Source organism: Oryzias melastigma, linkage group LG9 (assembly GCF_002922805.2).
Source record: "Oryzias melastigma strain HK-1 linkage group LG9, ASM292280v2, whole genome shotgun sequence".
Taxonomy (NCBI): Eukaryota; Metazoa; Chordata; class Actinopteri; order Beloniformes; family Adrianichthyidae; genus Oryzias; species Oryzias melastigma.
Window position 1 is genome coordinate 32,366,510 of NC_050520.1, and position 25,380 is coordinate 32,391,889.

Here is a 25,380-nt window from a genome sequence, read left to right on the forward strand (position 1 = left end):
CTCCATTGATTAATAGACTTTAATGAAGTCAATTAATCATATTATTTATATAGCATAATCCATCAACTTCCTGTTGAACACAAGGTGCTGAACAAAAATGCATATGGAAACATTAGTTAAAACATAAAAAGTCTGAGAATCTCCTATTTTGTGGGAACCATAACTAAAGTCTTGAGCAAAAAGTACAACAACAGCACCCAATATGTTTTGTTTTATAACCAGTTAACCAGCAGGTGAACAGTTTGATTAACAGAAGTTGTAGGAAGCAGCCCACAGAAGAAAGGACTCCGCTTTTTTTCCTCGTGACGCCCAGACGCCACGTTGCTCCGTGAACTCACCGCTCACACGTTCTAAAATGCAGATCTCATATTTTTCTCATATTTCCATCCTACTGATCAGCCATTTCTTGACTGCACAACAGCCATCCCTAACATAATTAGCCAGTCAGAAGAAGCACTATAACAAATTACCGGTAACTGAGAGGAAAACTCATTATGAATTACAAACTTAGTCATGCTTCACTGCTTCTAGCCTGGAAAGAGAGCTGCATCGTTGTGTTTGCAAATTACATTTATAGCATGGCAGAATGGGCTGTGCTGATGGAATTATAGGAAGCATTCTAGCACCTTCATACACGAAACAACATTATATCATTCTTAGAGGGCTGGAAAATGCATCTTTTTAAGGAAATTAGGGTAGTACTGATAATGTAGCTATATTTTTTACCTTTATTGAACCAGGTGAGCTATTAAGAACATGTTCTTATTTACAATAATGACCTGGGAAGAGGAGAAATACAAATGTAGAGATTTTTCTATTATTCTAGGTTGAATGTGCCTCACAGAGGGAAACCTTGCTGTTTTTGTGGTTCTTTGTGTGTCTTTCTGTGTTTAGTATTTTCAGGCAACAGGTGTGGCTACTGATTGGACCAGAAGTTACGGAGGTTGCCTTTAAATCTCCATGATTGTCGTCACATATTGACGTTTGGTTTGGACACTTCCGCGTAACTTTTTGATGTTTTCGGTGTTCTCAACTCAACGTTCTTCAACGTACTGGATGTTCCCATGAAATCACGGGTCCCCAACCTCCGGGTCGTGAACCAGAACCACTCCAGTACCGCGACGTGTACTAGTATCCAAACTGGTACTGGACCCTAACTGGTACCAGTTGTGAACCGGATGAAGTGCTGGACCCTAACCTAACCAGTACCTGAGATCCTAACCAGTACCAGACTCAGTTCAAACCAGATGTGAACCAGTATCGAGTTAAGGTTAGGGTATCAGTACTGGGCAAAAGAGGGCAAAGCTTTTTTGTTTTCATGTCACAAAAGTACTTAGCAGTCAGTAATACAGAAAGTAAACAAGTGCAGTACTTACCAAAGAGTAAGTACAGATATTGTGGTCAAATATTCCAATGCAAGTAACAGTTGAACAGGTAAATGTAGATATTGTAAATATTACATGGCTTAGCATCTGGCAATTATATGTCTGTTTACATTTGCTGCTTAAAAAATAGGAGAAAAAAAACAGAAAATAAAGCAAGATAAAAATTAGAGAAAATGTTAGAGCCAAAAGGTGCATTTAAAGTCATTCTAATTAGTGGAATAAAGACCAGAGTCCAATGGCTTTAATTATTTTCATTAATTTATTAATGTCCTATTGCTAATCACAGCACATAATTCAATCAAATGAGAAAAGTCTGTCTCAAAGGGTTTTGAATTGATAATGAGGCATTTAATTTTAAAATTGTTTTTTTAAGATTATACTTCTATATAATTTACCACTGTGTTTTAGTATTCACTACAAAAAATATTGATTGCCACTATTTAGCTTTTCTTCTTCTTTTAAAGGAAAAAAAATGAAACAGTGAAACAATAAAAACAGATGCCTATAGTTTTTACTTCAATTTGTTTTGTGAAAAAAAATGACTAAACCCTCTAAAACCCACATTAAATAGCTAACAGATTTTTTTTAATTAAGATGTTTTGTAAACCCTTTAATGAAATCCACAAAAAAAACATTTGTTCTTTATTTTTTATTGATATAGATCACATTAATTATGATATTTATGATAAGTTTTTTGTGCGCAACTGTTGTTAGTTTTAGACACAAAAATATTAATATGAATTTTCAGGAAAAAAGACCCACTGTCTCAAATTTGATCCACAGATTTTTTAACACTGTACAATTGTATTATAAAGAATCAATTATCAACACCTTTTTCATCTTTAATACAGCAGTAATTTTAGAAACTGAATACATCAGGTATTCTCCCTCTAAAATTCAGATTTCAAATGGACAAGATGATGATGGCTGAACAGCAGAAGGTGGAATCCTAATGTTAGGAACATTAGGGTGAAGAATTACCATTGGCCGCTAGAGGAACTAGAAATGATCTGAAGTTCAAAGTCAAAACTGGTAATATTTGAAGCAATTTGGGGAAAAAAACAAAACAAAAAACCTCATACTTGATAGATTCCAAGAACAACAGCAGTGACTTTAGTCTAAAATAGCGCAGCACAGGAAACAGCAGATACTTTGCAAGAACCACCAAACTCAGAGGATGTGAGGACAAATGGTGAACTCTCATGCAAAAGTAAACCCAATAGAATGTTTGGAACAGTTATAAGACCCACTCCATTGAAAATCGTGTTTTGGAGGTATTTAACAGCATTTTTTTATGATGGAGGACATTTAAGAAATTAGGCTTAAAACTGCATTCATCCAGATTTTGTTAAGATAACAACCCACTGTTTGGAAAAGCAAAGAAATGTGATTCAGCAAAGGCCATGGACAGGCCAAAGTCTTCCTTTCTCCACTACAAATCCACTACAAATCTTCTGGTCTGTGGAACCGCCCACTTCCAGTTCGCATCTCAGGTATGCTGCTGTGGTAGGCTGCCTACTGGAAGCTGCCAGCAGGCTTCACATTACTGTTTTATTTCGTAGCTCCGGAATAACAACAAAACCAAAACCGAGCTTAAATAGAGCCTCTGCAATTCACGTGCCGTTGTTTTGTCCTTCTCAGGTGACGAACAGTCTGGTGAGTCAGCAGTGCTCAAAGCCTCGCACTTCCCTGTTAGCTGTCTTCTTTCTTATTTAATTTAATGTCTTCCATCATCTGGGACTTTCTGGCGCTCTCAGTGACAGCTGCTGCTTATTTATACGGATTTCTGGATGACTTCACCTGCTCGGTTGTTCTTAATCGTGTTGTGTACGTCGAGGGTTCTGTTGGGGTGGCTATCCGCTGCTACGTCCGTCGGTGGTGCATGAAGGAATACCAGGGCACTCCCAGACTCTGTCCCCCACCGGAAAAGGACCCGGGGAACAGGAGCAGTTTTTATGTTCAGACTTTTAACTCAATACCTTTTTAGCTGTCCGCTCTTAAGGTTGTGGTTTTAATGGCTGGATGGGCGCTGTGTTTTGTTTTAATTTGGTGAAGTGGAGATACATGAGCAGCTCAGCTCCCACTTACCCCTAAAGGTTTTCTTTTTCTTTTTATGGTTTCTCGTGTGCGGGTGTGGGAATTTTAATTATTTGTTTGCCCCTTTCCCTCAGTGCTGAGGACCCAGTCTGGTGCCCAGGTGGAGGCTTTCCCCCAATTCAAGTGTTGTGTCCTGGTGAAGGGATTCACGTGTGAGTGTACAATATCACATGAGTGTGGGGAATTATATTTGTTGTTTTTATTTTGGGGGCCTCCACCTTCCTAGCTAAAATGGGCCTCAGATAACTGACCTTCCCACATTTAGTTCTGTGTGATTGTGTTTTTTTTTATTGAATTCTTTTTAATTGTGTTTTTAGAATTGTTGTAATAAAAGTTTTATTTTTACCTGTGAGCCACGCCTCCTGCCTTTGTGTGCAATCGACCTATTGAACGGTCCTCATCCCTGACCACCTACCACAATTTCTTAGTGGGAGGACTTGCAAAGCCATAAGCTGTGGTGTCATGTATTTGCAAATACATCTTTTCACACCACCTTCCAATATTTAATGATCATATTTAATTTTATACTGAAAAATGTGTGACTTAAAAGAGGCATGTATGCCACTGGTCGACCCTTTCCAGTTTTGACACCGTGCTGCATCCTAGCTACTGTTTGTCACAAACGTCTCCTTCTAGAAATGAAAGGATTCACCAAGTCATGGGAAAAAAGGGATGTAAAGAAACTAGAATGAGGTGAGATAATGTTACATACACAAATTAGCCTGGTAAGTGAGACAGTGAGCATAAAAAATGAATTTCCTAATTGGCACATTTGTTTCAATTAGGATTCGGTCATTAGTGTCAGCTTTGACAGAGGGGCTTCCACACATTAAGATCTTCCCTCTGATTTCATTACTCTGACTCCCTGTGAAGGTCAACTCCCCTCTAGCTTTGCTCAGCAGCCAGACACTCTTATCTACTTTCACATATAGACACAGCTCATTCAGATGTCATTTACTGATGATTAGTTGCCAAGAAATGTGTTGATATGGGGGCAATTAGAGGACTGAAGGCCACTGTGAACAAGTGACACCACAGCCATCATCAGGACTCATGAGGGGAGCGATGATTAAGATGTTGCCACCTTGCACAGTCTGCTGGTGGCTTCTCTGACTCATCACCCTTCTCTAGGCTGTAATGAGCCTTTACTGTCAAGATGCTGTTGAAAAAATGTATTAATGTTGTGGAAAGTGTTGAATAATGTTTCCATGTAAAAATGAAATTCTCTGTGTGAACACAGGGAGATTCTCACCAGACTACACCTGCCTCATCACCTCCACAAATACGCTTGCAGGGACCAGGTCATGTCAAAAGGGACTAAAAAAGCTTGAAGGGCAAAGCAAACCACAGAGCCAGCATTGAAGATGAGTTTCCAGTTCAGCATGATAGCTGAAATGTTGAGGAAGAATGACTGACCTTTGATGGCAGGAATGGTTCCTGTTCTTCCAGTCTGTCTGTCATTAGGCAAAAAAATTCCTTCCAGAAACTTAGAGCTCGAGTGATCCAAGAGCACATGTCAAAGTCAAGGCCCGAGGGCCGGCCCTCTAGGTAATTCTATCCAGATCATTTTATTTTATTGTTATTAATGGCCCAATGGTATCTTGCGCTTATTTCTAACTTGTATAATTTTGACAAAAATATTTTCATGGAGAGTAAAATATTGAAAGTAATTTAAGGTTTAAGTTGATTTATTCTGGAATAATATTCCTGCCTTTTTATTATTCATAATTATGTTAAAAAGTTGTGATTTAAAAAAAAATTGCATTCTGTTAGCTTCATGCACAAGTATAACATTTACAAAGATTTTTTAGGCTATTTTGGAGTTTAGCTAATATTTCAGCTACATGCTAGCTGTTTTGGCTAATCTAAGTTGTTTTTTTTTTGTTGTTGTTGTTGTTTTTTGGGGGGGGGGGTTTTAGGCTTATTTGGCATTTAGCTAATATTTTAGCTAGCTATTAGCTTCAGCGTTTTCAGCTAGTAGCTTTAGGTTTTTCCGCTATCAATTGCAGCATCTTCAGGTATCAGCACTAGCATCTTCAGTGGCCAAATTCATCTTACATCATTCAAACTAGCATTATTGTTGGTAATGATATATATCTAGTTCATCATTATGTTAAAAGCTACGGTTTTAAAGTTTTAAAAATGTAGTTTTAGAGTGTTCAATAAAGGTGTGTTCTGGATTTTGGCCCCTTATGTGATTGAGTTTGACACATCTGTCCTAGAGGCTATGCTGTCTGGGACAAATGCCCTTTATAGGGTTTCCCATGACAGACAGGTCCTAGTTAATGAACCAAACTGAAAGTAGCTATGGAAAATTAGAATCAAGGTCTGAAATCAGCTGAAATCAGCGGGTTCATGAGTGGACATGGCTACGAAGTTTTTCTCATCGCCATCACCTTTTTTATTGACCTGTAGCTGTGTTAGTAAGCTAAAAATATCTGATCAGAAGTTATGAACCGGAAAATGATAATTCTTGTGAAGAAGATGGGGAGTTGGAGCAGGGATGGGATTATATAAGTTTGTTTCCTCCCTCTCCCTTTCAAGCCATCTATAATTTGATGCATAGTTATCTTATGTCTGACATATCTTTGTATGGATGTAAACCTCTGATTGTATTTCACATGCATTCTTGCCTGACTGCTTGAAATAAACCATTTCTACTCAATATAGAGAACTGGACAGTCCAGATGTGATGTCACTGATAGAAAATGCCTTAAATCCGACTTTAGCAAAACAAATTCAATTCAGTTAACATTTTTCTCCATCATGGGTGTTGCCATGTTGGAGTCAGACAACAGTGATTGGTCTGAGTCAGTCTGAGTCAATGTTTCTGGGGCAACTACTGTGGCCAATCATGAGTAAGCTTGCTCGAGGTCCACACCCCTTTCACTGAAAGCTGCTCAGGGAGAATCTGTCAATCAAACATTCCAGGTGGGGCCAGCGGGCAGCACGTGCAGGGGATGTAAGAAAATATCAATTTAGTGATAGTTGTATTGATTTAAAATAGTCTCAAGATGATATTTAATAAATTATTTATAAGGAGACACATAAATACTCCCTAAATTACCAAAAGAAAAGCACCATGAATGTGTTCGGGTAAAAGCAACTTATATATGAGATACAGTTGCAGTGCCCAATGTTTTGATCATTAGGTAACATGTATATTAATATTTTACTTATGTGAAAAAGGTCTTAAAATTCAGATAAGTCTTGAGTCATAATTGTAAAAAATAATGAAATATTGTAGCCATATGCTTTTACTTAGGCATCTGATTGGCCAGTTTATAACTTGAAAAAATTGCAATAAAGAAAAAAATATCATGAAAAAAAAAGTTTGATTAGAAAGAAGATGTTAAGAGAAAGTATTAGAGAAAGAATGGCTATTCTGACATTTAGAATGACTGAGTAATAGCTGTTTATTTCTCTGTGGATTTTGGCTTCTTGGAGCCAGCAGGTACTTCCTGTTTGGAACTCAAGGGGGGAGGGGTCTCTCAGTCCTGGTCTCTATACACAGTTAATGGCTCCATCCCTGCTGTACAGTTGGGGGATTGCAGGTGAACATCTGGTGGTCTTCCAATGAAACTCTGCCAGGCTCAACTCAAAAAGACAACATGAGATGCGTGACATGTCTTACAGCTCACAGAATGGACCTCAACGGCGCCACGTGATTCAGGCAGCAGTCGTGGTTCAATCCATTGAATTGGACTTTAATCATTCGGAATCATCCAGACACGGAATATCACCTCATTAACTGGGAAAGACCTTGTCCAGGAGGCTGAGCAGCACCAGCCAGCAACAGTCAGGCTCACCTCCACACGCAGTTTATCAGGGTTGATTTATCAACATGAACATGTTAATAACGCACTGCTAATATGGCTCTACTTTGTTATTCATTTAAAAAAATGAAACGCCAATTCTCCACCGCCAGACATTAAGACTGAGTTCTGCACACTCTCCCTCCTCATTTTCTCATTTTGTTATTTTCAGTTCCATCCATGGTACCTTAGCAACACAAGTACACTCACAATTTGTTCTTATCGGTTTAGTACAGGAGGATTAACTTTATGTAGTGCGGACATTTAGTTCTCTTTGTTCTGTTTTATTTTGGCTTGACAGTTAATTTTTAAAATTTCATGTCTTCTAAAGTCAGGGCTGGCCCTGGGCCTTGGCAAAAATTAATTTTGGCGCAAATTCTTCAATCTGTGGCTTGTTCCTAAATGGTCGCTCCATCATAGCACCTAATGACATTAATATTGTTACAATGAAATCATTCTCTCTCTTCAATCTTTATATGATCGTATTATTTGATGATCATCGGATTTCTTCATAATAAAAAAATAAAGAAATCAGTAGAGGTGCCCAAAAACTGCCAAAGTTCTCACAGCTACAAAGTCACATTACAATTGAGACCTTAAGCTCATTTTAATAGACCCTTTATTACATGTGACGTCACACATCGCCGCTCAAGTGCAGAGTCAACACAACACTAACACTAACCACACAGATAAAACCTGTTGTTAAAGTAAAAAATGGCTTCTGTTCATGTTTAAAACACTAGACCACCACTGACATTTTCTAAATGAAAAGTCTGATAGTAACACATGTATCAGAAATCAAAAAACAGTTTGTGTCCAGCAGGTAAAAACCTTCGACATTCTAACTCCAGCGTCCTACCGTTAGCTGCTGTTAGCGCATGTGGTGACTTCACTTTGAGTGACTGGAGACTCATTTTCTCTTCCTGACATCATTGCTGACACCATTATTTCCAAACTGAGGATCAACTGTTCTGCAGACTGGAGGCTCACACATTCTGTCCAGTGTGCAATTTTAAGCTGCGGCTGCAGCAGCGGCAATACTGCAGATTTACTCGGAAACCTCCTACTAGCAAACTCATGGAAACTGTTGCAACATTCCACAGGGGCTGAAACCAGCTAATTAGTTGACAAAGAAAAAGTTGGAAGACTGCAACTCTGTGTTGTTTCGATCCACCCATTTGTATTTATTTTGTGTTGCACAAGGCTAGCATAATGGCATAGGGTCTGTGTGGAGAAATCTTGAATAAAAATGTGGAAGCTGTAAAAAAGAACATTAATGCTTCCTTCATGCTAATGTAGAAATTATCTATGGCAAATCAGCAAATAAGAGTAGATATTACCTTAACATAGTGAGGTCCAAATCTCTGGTAATGCCATGTTTTAACTAATTAATTAATCAAATCTAATACTTGTAACTAAATCTGTATGCTTACTTGCTGCTTACTTTTTGTTGTTTACTGATAAGGATTTCTAAGCGTACTGAACCATGCTATTTCCGATAAGACTTAATGATCTTCTTATATCTTTTTAAATCATTCCAACAAATAATGCTTACATGAAATATTTTTCTAATTAAAATTTGGTAAAGAACCATGACCTAAAATATTGTCCAAACAACTGCTGACATGGCTGTATATTTAAAACATGAGATCATCGAAGCGTAACGGCAGGATTCATCCAGTACACAGATCAAGTGCTTTCCAAATCCTTCCAGGAGAAGATTTTTTAGCAATTTTACTACAGAATCTGATGACTCAATGAGTGAAAAAGGGACAAAAACTCAAAAGCATTGATGCCTATATACTGTCTGTATTCTCAAAGACTAATTCAGAGACAAATTATATATGTAAAAAAAAGATGTTAACATTTTTTAAAGAAAAAAATGAATAATGAGAAATAAAGAGTGGCTTGTTTTGATTGGTTTTAAGAAGACAGCTTTGCAAGATAATATCTGAAAAATCTTGAACGCTCATGAGCACCTTATCCCAAAAGTCAAGCGCTGCTGTGGGCTGCTTTGAAACCCAAAGATCGGCTGTTTTTAAGTGTAAATGAGAGGCCATGACTCCTCACAGCTGAAGCTCGGCTTAAATTAGGCCATGAATATGAAAGTCAAAGCAAACATCAGAGAAAAGAAAAAGTCAAAATGCTGCATGGTTCCAACAAGATCAACTTAAGGAAAATACTGCAGGTCACTGACAAATTAATCTTGAATTTCAGGTTTAGTTTACGTTATTCTAAAAATAATAAGTAAAATTGTCTTCAGTGAAGAGTAAAAAATCAGATAACATTAACTAAAATAATGTTTTTGCACTATAGGCCGCACCGGATTATAATTATAATCATAATCAATGAATGGTCTATTTCTGAAATAATGTCGTAATTGTCAGAGATTTTGTCCGTCTGCTGACAGTCTGAAAAAAGTCCGTCAGACTTTATTAATTGCATTCACAGTGAGGCCAACCTCACCTTCCGACCTTTCCCTACCTCTCCATATGAAGGGGTATCTGAGGGTTAATTTAATTTCAACATTTTCTGCTGTTTACTAACTGTACCACAGAAAAAAAAATCAAGATTGTTATTATTGACTTACTTTTACATATAAATGAAGTTTGTGTGCTGGTCCTTCAGAACAAACACATGAATAACCTGATTGTAGAAGTCTTCTTTTTCTTTCTTCAGTGTTAAAAGTCTCTCTATCTCAATGAAGATCGCTACTAGTGACATGTCTAAACAAATTCTTGAGTTTAGAGGTTTAAAAACTAAATCCTCCATTTAGAAAATGATGCTCAACAACATTAAAGAGTAACCGTACGGCTGCACTTGACTTGCTACCGCTAATTCTATTAATCTTGAGCTGCGGTGTCACATTCTCTGGGCTCACCAGCGCCCTCTGCCTCGTGGCATGCGTACTGCGGTGCGGCAGGCGGGCTGTCTGCCTCACCTAGTGTGTTTTTAAAGCACATTTTTACCATCTAAAAAGACTAAATGAGTCACAAACAAGCACCAATGCAATCAGTATTTTATGATGATTGAAAGACCAAAACGATACAGACATGCGTCAGCTGCAGCCACACTCAGTGTGTACGGCGCTGGAGAGGCGGGGCTACAGCTGCCTCACCTGTTTGGCGGATTTGAACAGGAAACTTGTAAATTTGCTGCTTTTTTACTGAAGAAACGTTGAAAACCCACACAGAAAACGGTAATCATAGAAAAGACATGTCCAAAAAAAAAAAAAAAAAAAAAAACCGTTTGATTTTTATTATTTTTAAAAGTGCATTCATTTCATTTAATTAATGCATTTTTAAGCAATATTTTGCTGGTGAGGCACAACCTCACTTGGCTGCACGTCAGTGATGACGTCATCGAGTGGGACTAATGTCCAAATTCGATAACACTATTTTTCCATAACTCTTGTTTGGAGGGCTAAATATAGAGGCTGGGAGAAGCCGCCGGGGTAGGGGAAGAATCTGGATTCGCCTTAATTCTAGAAGTTGTTTCTGACATGCTACATGTTAGCCACGTTAGAAGTGTTAGCCGCATTAGAGTATTCATAACACCTGTAACTCCCAACCTTGTTTCCAACACAAAACAACTGACTGATACTGCTAAACAAACATTACTGTTTGTTTACCAACACTAAAACACTAATGCTAAAAACAAAACACAGTACGATACTGCTATGTGTTAGCCGTGTTAGCGTATTCACAATATCTGCAACTCCTAACTTTGTTTACATACATAAAAACAACCGACTGATACCATTAAAACAATCATTACTGTGACTACGCTAACGCCCAACCCTGTTAGTAACACTTAAGAATTGTTAAAAAACTGCCTGACACTGCTACACATTAGCCACCACATTAGCATATCTACAACAACACCCAAGAAAACCTTTTGACAGAGCAAAATCGTTTAAAACATCAGTAGCCTAAACACAACAAGAATGAATCCATACATTAGGTGCTCCGGATTATAAGGCACACAGTTGTTTTATGAAAAACAAATATTAAATACGGCCAATAGTGCAGCAAGTACAGTCATACCAGTTTTTCACACTTCTTGATCCTTTTTGGTTCAGTTTTTTCTTAACTAAAAATTACAATATTTGAATAATGTTGTAACACTTCAGTGCAAAAGGGTTTCTAAGGTATAAATTTAATTAAAAAATAAATAGAATTAAAATACTTTGTGTCAACAACCAGTATCTTGAATTCTACAGGTCATAAAGCATGTATGAAAGTGAGAAAAATACTTTTAATTAGAAAAGTTCCATTAGCATGATGTCTTCGTTTTAACAAATTTCATTTTGACACCTTATTGTCTATTCCATCATCACAAACCATATCAGCCTCTTTAAGGTTAGAAAAGGCACTGGAAAAGAGTTTTCCTAAGATTATAGATTAGCCTTCAGATGATAATCTTCTTTGGAACGCAGTGGGACCATAAGCCGGTAGCCTTACCTCCACTGCTGGCACTCCCTCCGGAGGACGACAGTGCAGAACAATCATCCTGTTGATTGGCACTTCCTTCCCCTGGGGATCCTGCTCAAAGTTTTTCCTCAGGTCTGCGTGAAGAGATAAGAAGCAGTAATTTCCCTTCCCTTCTAATTTCCCTTCCATGACCTTGGAAAATCACTACGGCCAGCACAGGATAATGGATCCACCAACTCTGTGCGATCTAATATGTTCACAAGGTGCTTTGTAGGGTACATTCAATAAATGAAGTGCTCTAATCTAATCTTGCCAATCATTTGCCACTCAATAGTGACAAACACAAGTAAGCAAATTCTCAAACCCGCATTCAGTAGTTGATACTGCTGCAAATATCCGCTAAAACCCCTTGGAATCAAAATCTATTTTAAGTGCCTTTGAATTCTTAAAATCAGCTGTGAGTATAGTGTATGTGCCCTTAGGTTAGTAAACGTTCTCTGCTAATGAAAGACAGAGTAAACAAACTCACAAAACTTCATTCTGCTTTCTTTCAAATGCAAAATAAAAGGCAGCACGTCCGTCTGAGCTTTTGACCACTTAATACTTCAAAGTAAAAGACACTCAGTGCTCTTTTGGTGTTTACCAGCATTAGATCTTTTTCCTCTGTGTGCTTCCAGTAAGTAAAACCAATACACTCAATACTGAAGAGGACTTCCAGGTAACCTCTAACACCTTACAGCAGCAGTATTGGTTTTGACCACCGTGATTGTGTCTAAACAGATTAGACGGCATTAGCCTGAGAGGAATTGATATATCTGATTTAACTTCTGTGTAAGAAATGTGGTGCAGACTGCTCAATTCTGTTTGCATTTGTCTTTTTATTTAGGGTTTTCTTCTTGGGCAAAGAGGACAGAATGGTTGTAGCTGACACAAATATTCTGGCATAACTGTTACTTCAATTTATACAACCAACCACACAACATTTGAGCATCGTCCAACCTGTACGGTGTTCTCTCGCTATATTGTGGTTCATCTTTTCTGATTCTTGCAGATTTTTCCAGGCATTGTGTAAGTTTTTTATCCAAACTCCACTGTGTTCTGGCTGTTGATCTTGTCAATAAATGTCCTCTGTGCCATGTCCCCTAGAGCGCGTTCTGTTTGCCTCATTTAGGGTGTATTCAGACTGGACATATTTGGTCCGGTTTAAGTGAACCAGAGTTTGTTTTTTCCAATAATCCAGAACACATTTCCAGTGAGAATACACCCAAGCAGACCCTGGTTCTGGACCAGGAACCGCTCTCTGACCCATCTCTGAACTGAGATCTGGTTTGCTCCAAGTTGTCTGAGTCGGAATTTGTTCTGCGCTTGGAGCAGAATAACTGGACCAAACGACCACCCTAACCGGGCTTTACGGGAGTAGATGGACACATGTACAGCAAAGAAGAGACACATCAACTCATTCAAATGCGGTTGGATGAATGAAAACTCATTAAAACAACTTTTAACGTCTCACAATTTTCCCAACAATCTATTTTGTCATAGACGTTTAGCGTACATTCATAGCCGTTGACTCCTCAGTAATCGCCTTGCAGCACGAACCAAAGTAACAGTAAAAGTGTTGTACCTGGTGTTGATACACACATACAAAATTATTTTCACTTAGGCCAATCATTGTTGGATTTTACAGCCTTCCTCTGTGAATTGAGGTTCTCTGTCATCTGACATCAAATTAAAAAAAAAAAAATGGCTCGACTCCTTTTTATTTATCATTTCAAAGCCATACCAAAACTACAGGAATATTTAACCACAAAGTTAAGATATATTGAGAATGTCCCTTTGATGACATGAACAGTTAATTTAAATAAAGTCAGCTGAGCCTGAGTAACCAACATGCCCTGACATTTCAAGATTCTTGTTCATGTTGGCCTTTTCCATACTTTATAGGTTATTTCTATTGGCTCAAATTAATAATAGGGAATCTGTGAAGCAGTATCCCAGATGTTGCTGCATTTATCACTGTCATAACATGATCTTAACATTACCCACAATACGATTCTTTGCAAGTTATGCATTCATTCAAACATTCATTTTTAGGCAAAAATTTGAGAAATTCTTGTACAAATAACTCCTCTGTGTTGGCCAGTTTGTTTTGATGCTATGCTTAAAATTTTGAGTCTTTGTGATAAAAGAGTAAGGCTAGAATGAATTGAATTTCAAACTCACAGGCTATGCGGACAGTTGCCTTCCGACTCTTAGCGGTCCCCAAGTGGCTCCACGCCACACAGAGACACCAGTAGTCCTCAGGCCCATGAAAGTCCTCCACTTGCTGACGGGAAACGTTTATCATCACCTCACGCACCTTCAGTCCTGTACAAACAGAAAGAATGGAGTTTTAAAATACAAATAGGTTCACAATTTGTCAACGGTACATTTAATGTTCCACTTTACTTGCAAACTAACTTCAGACATCATGGAGCATACCAGTCCCCTTGTAAAATGTGTTCATGTGGAGTCATTGATCATTTACAGATAAATTGTGTGATGGAAAAGGAAAGCAAAATTTAATTACCACTAACATGGTCACAAAACTTCAGGTGATTCCTTCCAGTTTCAAGTCATTCTATTGACTACCAAGGGTAACTGAACCCTGTTAAATTAATGTTTAAAATCTAAACAACCTAACTTTCTAATCACGGAACAGGCAGACTGTTTGTTCCAAGTGCAGCAGGTTTATTAACACAGCTAAAAGTCCAGACATCTAATTCAGGGGGGCAGAAGTCAGCAACAAGCATGGGAGCATCCGAGGGAAACCGGAGGGGTCAGGATCTAGGCAAGGGTCGGGGCAGGCGGCAAACAAGCAGAATCGAAGACGAAGAAAGATCAGGTGAACCGGAGATCCGGTCAGGATGGGAATGCGTATGTAGGCTGAGTGGCACAAACAATACTTCGCCCTGAGTGATGCTCCGAGTAGTGCTTAAGTGTCCTGTGGGTGATTAGCAGATGAGAGTGCCGGGGTTGCCGGGAGATGAAATGCATTCAGAACTCTGGAGACTGCTCCCGCCAGTGACCAGAGGGGGAGACAGAGCACGGACTCCTGACATTTCTAGTGATATTACCTACTCTAATTTCTTCAATCTCAAGAGTTCCTGTACAAATTCACTCAGTGCCTTTTATTCTAGACACTATATTATTTGATAATACCATGACACAGTCATGCTAAATAAGCACCCAATTAAAATCTTTAACACTAGAGTCCCTGGAACTTTCAGCTTCTGCTGCAATGCCCCCCTCCCCTTCTCAAAGTAGTGTTGTGGTGATCACCTTAAACCATCAACAATGACTTCCTGATTTTCTCAATGCAGATTGTAAGGTTTAAATTTGCAGGTGAAAGAAGTATTTTTAACACAGACAAATACAACAAATGACAAACTGGTGACATGGGGGAGGGGGGGGTGATACATTTTTGATGCTTTTAAACCATGAACATTGTGTTTACTTTTACATTTTATTTTTACCTCAAAACTGTTCAATGAAGGGGAAAGAAATATTTTCAACACAGACAAATACAATTAATGACAAACTGGTGAAATGGGGGGTTAATCCATTTTTGATTTCGCAATGCAGAATGTCAGGTTTAAATTTAAGTTTGACATGCATTCCAGATTCCACCACTAGACGGTCAAGTGGTTATGGCTGCGGACTCACATTCAGAAGGTCATGGGTTCGAATCCCGCTCAGGAATAGTCCACATGAAATATTTGTTTTTACTTTTAAATTTTATTTTTACCTCAAAACTGTTCAATGCAGGTGAAAGAAATATTTTTAACACAGACAAATGCCTTTAAACCATCAACAATGACTTCCTGATTGCGCAATGCAGAATGTCATGTTTAAATTTAAGTTTGACATGCATTCCAGATTCCGCCACTAGACGGTCAAGTGGTTATGGCTGCGGACTCACATTCAGAAGGTCATGGGTTCGAATCCCGCTCAGGAATAGTCCACATGAAATATTTGTTTTTACTTTTAAATTTTATTTTTACCTCAAAACTGTTCAATGCAGGTGAAAGAAATATTTTTAACACAGACAAATGCCTTTAAACCATCAACAATGACTTCCTGATTTCGCAATGCAGAATGTCATGTTTAAATTTAAGTTTGACATGCATTCCAGATTCCGCCACTAGACGGTCAAGTGGTTATGGCTGCGGACTCACATTCAGAAGGTCATGGGTTCGAATCCCGCTCAGGAATAGTCCACATGAAATATTTGTTTTTACTTTTAAATTTTATTTTTACCTCAAAACTGTTCAATGCAGGTGAAAGAAATATTTTTAACACAGACAAATGCCTTTAAACCATCAACAATGACTTCCTGATTTCGCAATGCAGAATGTCATGTTTAAATTTAAGTTTGACATGCATTCCAGATTCCGCCACTAGACGGTCAAGTGGTTATGGCTGCGGACTCACATTCAGAAGGTCATGGGTTCGAATCCCGCTCAGGAATAGTCCACATGAAATATTTGTTTTTACTTTTAAATTTTATTTTTACCTCAAAACTGTTCAATGCAGGTGAAAGAAATATTTTTAACACAGACAAATGCCTTTAAACCATCAACAATGACTTCCTGATTGCGCAATGCAGAATGTCATGTTTAAATTTAAGTTTGACATGCATTCCAGATTCCGCCACTAGACGGTCAAGTGGTTATGGCTGCGGACTCACATTCAGAAGGTCATGGGTTCGAATCCCGCTCAGGAATAGTCCACATGAAATATTTGTTTTTACTTTTAAATTTTATTTTTACCTCAAAACTGTTCAATGCAGGTGAAAGAAATATTTTTAACACAGACAAATGCCTTTAAACCATCAACAATGACTTCCTGATTGCGCAATGCAGAATGTCATGTTTAAATTTAAGTTTGACATGCATTCCAGATTCCGCCACTAGACGGTCAAGTGGTTATGGCTGCGGACTCACATTCAGAAGGTCATGGGTTCGAATCCCGCTCAGGAATAGTCCACATGAAATATTTGTTTTTACTTTTAAATTTTATTTTTACCTCAAAACTGTTCAATGCAGGTGAAAGAAATATTTTTAACACAGACAAATGCCTTTAAACCATCAACAATGACTTCCTGATTGCGCAATGCAGAATGTCATGTTTAAATTTAAGTTTGACATGCATTCCAGATTCCGCCACTAGACGGTCAAGTGGTTATGGCTGCGGACTCACATTCAGAAGGTCATGGGTTCGAATCCGGCTCAGGAATAGTCCACATGAAATATTTGTTTTTACTTTTAAATTTTATTTTTACCTCAAAACTGTTCAATGCAGGTGAAAGAAATATTTTTAACACAGACAAATGCCTTTAAACCAGGGGTCTCAAACTTGCGGCCCGCGGGCCATCTGCGGCCCGTGGGATGATGATTTGCGGTCCGCGTCTTCATATAAAAGATTACTGTTAGTGCGGCCCGCAAGGTTGATATGAATGACAATTGTTGTGTCCAGAGCTGAACAAACTAATCACAGTGAGGTATATGACTCTGGAGGCGGGACATCAGCGGGCTGTCCAGTGCCTCGCTTACTCATTCATTCCTCCAATCAGCTGGGCGGAGGAGGAGCCACGAAGCACCAAACGCGATTCGCGTGACAAATTTGCGTGCCCCGCGCGGGGAATTTGCAGCTTGTCAAAAAAAAAAAGGTGTTTCTGAGCTACCAGCTCCGTCTGTGGATGTCTCTCTCAGAATGAATAAATATATGATGTTGAGGAATACGTTTTTTGACGTGCTGACTGTTCCTATTAAATCAGAGTTCCACAAGCTCCGAGCCGCAAACCTGTAGCCCGCCCCGCGCGGCGATCCACTGCACCCGCCTGTCAGACATGTGATCCTGAGCTTGGCTCGCGCCTGCGTGCGCGTGTCTGTGGATTTTAAGGTTCACACACCGGCTGTGTCAGCGCGCATTCCAGTCCAGGTAAACGCGAGTAGAAGTCCGATATTCTGCTACGTGCGTTTGAATAGACCCCCAATGGAAAGCGCCCCCCCCCCCGAATGGACACTGATGCAGTCGGCGCGTGCGTGAGCACCCCACACCTCCAATGAATGGAAGACACATAGATCAGATTTATTTAATGTGAGGAGTTCTACAAAAATGAAATCCCTCAAAGATTTTCTCGTTACCAGGGCTTCTCTCTCTCTGAAGGAGGATCTGTTAATACAGATATTTGAAACTGAATACAAATAATTAGTTTTCTCTAGTCAGTCAGTCAATATGAGATTTCTTCAGTAATATGAATCTGTTGTATGGTCATTATTATTATTTTAATTTATTACTGATTTATGGAAGTTTTTTAGTTCCATCAGACTCTGAATTTTTTTTAACCCCTGATTTTTTTTAACCTCTGAATTTTTATTCTGAATATTTTTAACCTCTGAATTTTTATTCTGAATTTCCTTAACCTCTGAATTTTTATTCTAAATGTTTATTGTGATTTTTTTATTCTGAATTTTCTTAACCTCTAAATTTTTAATCCGAATTTTTCTGATTTTTTTTATCCCCAGAATTTTTATTCTGAATTTTCTTAACCTCAGAATTTTTATTGTGAATTGTTTTTCAACCCTTGCTTTTTAAACAGCAACATTTTATGCTCCCAAAAATATTTTCTATCTTGGAAAAATCAGCGTTTTTAATTTTGAGACTTAAAATTTCGATGGGTCAGAAATTCAACATAAAAAAAATTCAAAGTCTGATGGAAGTAAAAAACTTCCATACTGATTTGCCTGCTTATTAATTCAATATTTAATATATTTATTTATTTTATTCATTATTTTGTGTTAAAAACAAAGATATTTGATAACATTTAAATGTGAAAATCCTGATGCGGCCCAGCTTCACTCAGACTCCTCCTCCAGTGGCCTCCGGCTGAATTGAGTTTGAGACCCCTGCTTTAAACCATCAACAATGACTTCCTGATTGCGCAATGCAGAATGTCATGTTTAAATTTAAGTTTGACATGCATTCCAGATTCCGCCACTAGACGGTCAAGTGGTTATGGCTGCAGACTCACATTCAGAAGGTCATGAGTTCGAATCCCGCTCAGGAATAGTCCACATGAAATATTTGTTTTTACTTTTAAATTTTATTTGTACCTCAAAACTGTTCACTGGAGGTGAAAGAAATATTTTTAACACAGACAAATGCCTTTAAACCATCAACAGTGACTTCCTGATTGCACAATGCAGAATGTCAGGTTTAAATTTAAGTTTGACATGCATTCCAGATTCCGCCACTAGACGGTCAAGTGGTTATGGCTGCGGACTCACATTCAGAAGGTCATGGGTTCGAATCCCGCTCAGGAATAGTCCACATGAAATATTTGTTTTTACTTTTAAATTTTATTTTTACCTCAAAACTGTTCACTGCAGGTGAAAGAAATATTTTTAACACAATTTGGACAATGCTCCCAACCTTAGTGGGAACAGTTTGGAGCGGGCTCTTCCTCTTCCAACATTTTTGTGCACCAGAGCACAAAGCAAGGTCCATAAAGACATGGAGGACAGAGTCCTGAACTGAACACCATAGAACACCTTTGAGATGAATTAGAGCAGAGACTGAGAGCCAGACCTTCTCCACCAACATCAGTGTGACCTGACCAATGAGCTTTTGGAAGAATGATCCAGAGTTCTTATAAATACTCTCCTCAACCTTGTGGACAGCCTTCCCAGAAGAGTTGAAGCTGCAATAGCAGCAAAAGGTGGAGCAACATCATATTGAACTCTGGGTTAGGAATGAGATGGAACTTTAGTTCAAATGTGAGTTAAAGCAGGAAAGCCAATACTTGTCCACATGCATCAGGTAACTACAACCCCCACACAACCTGTTAGTTCAAATACACATTAGGTACTACATGCTGCATTAACATATACAAGTTAATGGCTCATCAGTGACCCACCATGACACAACAATGGGCTCTCGGATTAAAGGGGGGGGGACTCTGCCCTGCACAAGTTTTCGCAGGCTTCGGACTTCTAGTGTTAAACCATGAACATTGTGTTTACTTTAAAATTTTATTTTTACCTCAAAACTGTTCACTGCAGGTGAAAGAAATATTTTTAACACAGACAAATGCCTTTAAACCATCAACAATAACTTCCTGATTGCGCAATGCAGAATATCATGTTTAAATTTAAGTTTGACATGCATTCCAGATTCCGCCACTAGACGGTCAAGTGGTTATGGCTGCGGACTCACATTCAGAAGGTCATGAGTTCGAATCCCGCTCAGGAATAGTCCACATGAAATATTTGTTTTTACTTTTAAATTTTATTTTTACCTCAAAACTGTTCACTGCAGGTGAAAGAAATATTTTTAACACAATTTGGACAATGCTCCCAACCTTAGTGGGAACAGTTTGGAGCGGGCTCTTCCTCTTCCAACATTTTTGTGCACCAGAGCACAAAGCAAGGTCCATAAAGACATGGAGGACAGAGTCCTGAACTGAACACCATAGAACACCTTTGAGATGAATTAGAGCAGAGACTGAGAGCCAGACCTTCTCCACCAACATCAGTGTGACCTGACCAATGAGCTTTTGGAAGAATGATCCAGAGTTCTTATAAATACTCTCCTCAACCTTGTGGACAGCCTTCCCAGAAGAGTTGAAGCTGCAATAGCAGCAAAAGGTGGAGCAACATCATATTGAACTCTGGGTTAGGAATGAGATGGAACTTTAGTTCAAATGTGAGTAAAAGCAGGAATGCCAATACTTGTCCACATGCATCAGGTAACTACAACCCCCACACAACCTGTTAGTTCAAATACACATTAGGTACTACATGCTGCATTAACATATACATGGGCAAGTTAATGGCTCATCAGTGACCCACCATGACACAACAATGGGCTCTCGGACTAGAGGGGGGGACTCTTCCCTGCGCAAATGTGCGCAGGCTTAGGACTTCTAGTGTTAATCAACATTTGTGTGCAGCTAAAGGCCTCAGTCAGTGATCTGTAGAAACGCGGGCGGACAGAACACAACAGTCACCAAAGATTGACAGTCAAGTGTCTTATGAATTCCTGATGGACAGAATGGTGAAGTACTCTTTCATGGACAAATGTGTAGTGATAAGGAGAAGTTGGCGCTGGAGTGGCACAATGATTGCAGAAGGAGAGGGTGAGAGTCCTTGAAGATGGTAGTCCTGAAGCTGATGATCTGTGGGATGTAGCTTGGAGTCAGGAGCAGGTGATGGTGAAGAACTTGAGATGAAAACAGATCAGGATCATATCGACAGGCACATAGCAAGAAGGCAGGCAAGAGTCAAGAAGCACATGGAGGTCGCCAACTTGACTTGACTTAGACATGAAAGTACTTCACTGTGGCAGAGAAACACCGATGGCAGAAATCCTAAAGACTTGTCTGAACAGGTGTATGGCACGATCCTCAATTACTAGATAGGAAATAGCTGATGCAGGAAGTCCATACATGGTCACCCTCCAACAGACATCCAGAGGAGCTTGACATGATCAATGGGATTTACAGGATTAGATATGCATAAATTCTGAGGAAGGGCTGACACACTTTCCAAATTAATGGTTTCACACACCCTTTGCTAAGCCTTAAGAGCAGCATAAAGGAAATTGGCAGAAACAGAATCCTTTAGGGAGCAGCTAAGTATGTTTTGAGCTCTTGGTGCTGCTAACAAGAGGAGTGCTACATCAGCAGTATTTGACTTAGCATTAATAATGTGACTTGCACTGAAAAGCATTTATAGACTCCCTCTGACAGTATTTTTAGAACTATTTTTTAATTCTACTGTCTTAAATAAAAATCATTTTAGCACCAATGAGATATATCTTTTTTACTCTGTCAGATACTTTTTTTTTCTGAGCCTGATTTGATTAGTTTAATATCTGTCATTTGTGATATCTTCTGAGTATTTTACAGCCTCAAATTACTGCCCACAACTGAATATAAGGCAGAACGTGTGCTTTTTGCGCACAACTGCCAAGATCCACCTTTGTTCCTCCATAATTCTGACAAATCTGCTATCAGAAATGGAGTAACAAGTAGCAGTATTTTGCATGTAAGTCCGTTAAAAACAAATTACAGGAATGGCGTACACTCAACGGACAATCTCTCAAATCACAAATTAAACTCTGTATGCCAAAATAAAGGATGGGCAAATTTACTGGCGTATTTACCCCATGTAAGTTTGTAAAAAAATGAATTCTTTAAAACATAAAAATAAATATTTAGTATTATCAATATTTTGTTTTGGATTGCTGTAGCTGCTAACAGTTATCTTGTGTTTTAATTTAGCCATGAGTAAAGTCAATTACTTTGTATTGAATCCATTATTTAGGCTATTTTTTTGTGAACTGCTGGTTGTTAGTTTGAGTAAAGAAAAGTGTCTAAATCTAGCTCATTGCCATGGAAATGCATCTTCATTTTTGCCTAAAAAAATGACCTCAGTGAATTATCTTAACAATTAAAGGGTCCCCAATGGTAACAAGTTCTTATTTTGGTTCATTTCTTAAAATTATTCAAAACAGGTAAAATAATTGCATTAATTGTGATTAATTCATTACAAATTAGTGTGTTTGTTTTTCTTATTCTTGTTAATTTCACGTTTAATCTACAACTATTGTTGCGTTCTTAAATATAAAACAAAGTTTACTTGCATGAATGTTTTATTTGAACTCAGCCAAAATTGTGCCTCGCTCTCTGTGTCCCTCTACAATTGACATCATCGATGTACAATTTTGTAGTTCTTAGAATCCACCTTAAACAAATCCATAAATGCACAACTATTATCTATTATGTAAGGGATAAAGACAGATGAGGTGTTTTTCTATCTTGAATTAATGAGATATACGGTGGGATGATCGCATTGGATGGTAAATTGTACAATAAGGTATGTCATCATTTTGGTATATTTTAGGGTATTAATTAAAAGTTTGTGGTAAATATTTTTTGGGATAGCTCAGAAGTTTTGTGTTTCTTAATGTTCTTAATTAGATCAACGCTAGACATGATTTGGTTTTTTGTAATTGTTTGATTGAAGATTGAAAATAATCCCTCTCGGTGATGTAAAAATTAATGTTCAAAGTCTGTTATGATAAGAAAACTTCATAAAGCCACTTTTTAAACTGCAATTTGATCTTTGTCAAAATGTTACAAAGTTAAATCCAAATACCTCAAAATGAGGCTTTTTACTGCAATTATTAGGTCATATTAAAAATAGATAAATTAATTACAGGTCAAGATTAGTCACACAAAAAAAATGGCAGAACTAAAAAAAAACATCACACAAAAATTCTATTTTAAAATTATAGACTGCTCTATGTAACAGAGATATATGGATTAAATATATAACTTTTTGTCGCTGATATTAAGAAAAGGGATTGATATTTAAAAAAACAAAAGTCTGTGGATCCTCAGGAAAAAAAATCTGCTGTTGTTTTTTATGTTTTATAAATTTTACACATGAACATTTTTTTTTTCCTATAAATTATTTACTTTCATTAACATTCAGAAGACATTAACATGTATGTTTGGATATAAACTTGTATCACATATAAATCTTTATTCATTCCCATTCTCAAGATTTCTTCCTATTTAAACTATATTTATGCTACATCAAATGTCTTCAAGCAATTCAGCTAAAGCAGACATCTGCATGTATTTACATATTTGTTAACTAAATATGGACCCTATAGAGACTTTTTTTTTAATTCATTTGTTAACACTAACATAAGTTGATGATTTGAGAAAAATAAGTCTTGCTATTAGAGATTCAGCCAGGAGCAGAGATCTTTGGTCCAGCTGTCATACATTTTCATAATTCTGTAGGCAGCATTTCAGAGCCCCCGGTTCATTGAGAGGACTGGGTTCAGTGGGACCAGCGTGACTGTCAATAGGAGCCTGGTGGGACTCACGGCTTAACAGCAGCATAGAGCCATTTTACTCATCTGGCTTTGCCGAGCACGACAGAAGCAATCATGCAGGACAGTTCAATATCACTCAGAAGCTGGGTGTGATTGACAGTGGGACAAAGCCCACCTTGATTGTAACAGCCATTGGTAAACTGAAATAAACTGGACAAAAACTTTTACACACCTGACCCTATGGATGTGTAGTTGAGCCATTTATACGCAGTTTTTAGTGTCTGACATAAAAATGACCTAAAAAGACCAAATGACATAAAAGTGCAACACCTGAAATGATATATTCCCATGTGTTACAGCTGCATTTTTAAAGAACAAAGCAACTTACAATATATTTCTTATGTCTTAAAATACTGGGATGCAGATGATACTAAAGAAAATTCACTTTAAAAAAAGTTATTTGCTATAAAATTGGATATCACTGTATATTCTTTCCACGAATTAAATCAGACAGTTGGTTTAAACTTTTAGTAGTGAGCTTTTACTGACTGTCTAACCTATAATGTTGAAAAATATGATGAGTTTTTAAATGTCATTATAGTCTGGAAATGTATATCACATCAACACAACACATAACTCTGGATTAAATTAGTAAGCCTCTTCTAAGGTGTACACGTCATATTGCTAAGAGCAAACAGTCCCTAAGTGGTTAATGGCTTTATAACCTAATGAGTTTCATTTAAAGTGAGTGGTTTTGAGTCTAATTGCTTAGTTATGTTCAGCTGGAGGCGGCATGAAAAACTTTTGAGGAAAAGTTGTGCTCATGTATCTACATAACACCTTTTTATAGATGAAGAATCAAAAAGGTTATTCTTATCAAGTCAGATAAAACAGATATTAGTAAAGTATTTTAAAGTGTCTTTTATTAAAATCTTCTAAGTGTGACTACAACATTAAACAATTAGGAAAATTATGCAATTTCCAGACTATGGGGCACTGGATGATGAGATGCACCATCAATGAATGGTATATTTTTTAACTTATGTCAAATCTAAGGTGCACTGGAGTATAAAACACACTAGGTGAGACAACAGACTCAGAGATAGGTTTGGCAGTCAGACTTTATTAACTTCTTCCTCACCTTTCGGCATATCCCATAACTGCATTCGCATTAAGTCTAACTTGTTTGGGTCATGCTACACGTTAGCTCAATTAGCCGCATTAGCATGTTCACAAAACCTTAAGAGGTTGAGAAACAAGAAACTTAAAGTTTGCCCAACATACATAAAAATAGCTGCTCCATGTAGTCTTCCCCCCGCGAAAATGCAGAATCTGCGAATACAGAGAACTTCCCCTCCAGCCAAAGGATGTAAAGATCCATGCTCATCAAAAACAGTTCTGATCATGTTTTGTAAAACATTCATTAAAGAATACTGGAGTATTGCGCAACAGAAAGTTTTTTTTTTTTTAATTTAGAACAAAAGAATGTACAACCGCCACATCGTACTTTATGACGCAGATTAGTGTCACTCTGTCTCTCCGCGCCTTAAAATCAGAAGCGCGCGCTTCCATCTGCGGAGATACCTCAGTAGCCCAGCATCTCCTTTGATGTAAAAATTTCATCCAAGTGTCTTGAGTTGTCTGAGTTTTTGTGAAGAACAAGAAGAGTCACGTGACTGACAAAAAACACGAAAAAGGTGAAACCGGGAATCAAGAAACGCAAATGCGCAGGGGAACCCTGTATATATATATATA

The 25,380-nt window shown here is 38.0% G+C and overlaps 1 protein-coding gene across 1 annotated transcript in view; it reads right to left on the reverse strand.

Moving 5' to 3' along the window:
- unc5db (unc-5 netrin receptor Db) overlaps positions 1-25,380 on the reverse strand; it is a gene marked incomplete at its 3' end in the record, with an annotated part of 185,903 nt that overhangs the window by 64,792 nt on the left and 95,731 nt on the right. The window contains 2 exon segments of the mRNA XM_024274532.2: positions 11,761-11,864; positions 13,954-14,097. Of these exon segments, the coding sequence (XP_024130300.1) occupies positions 11,761-11,864; positions 13,954-14,097 (248 nt within the window).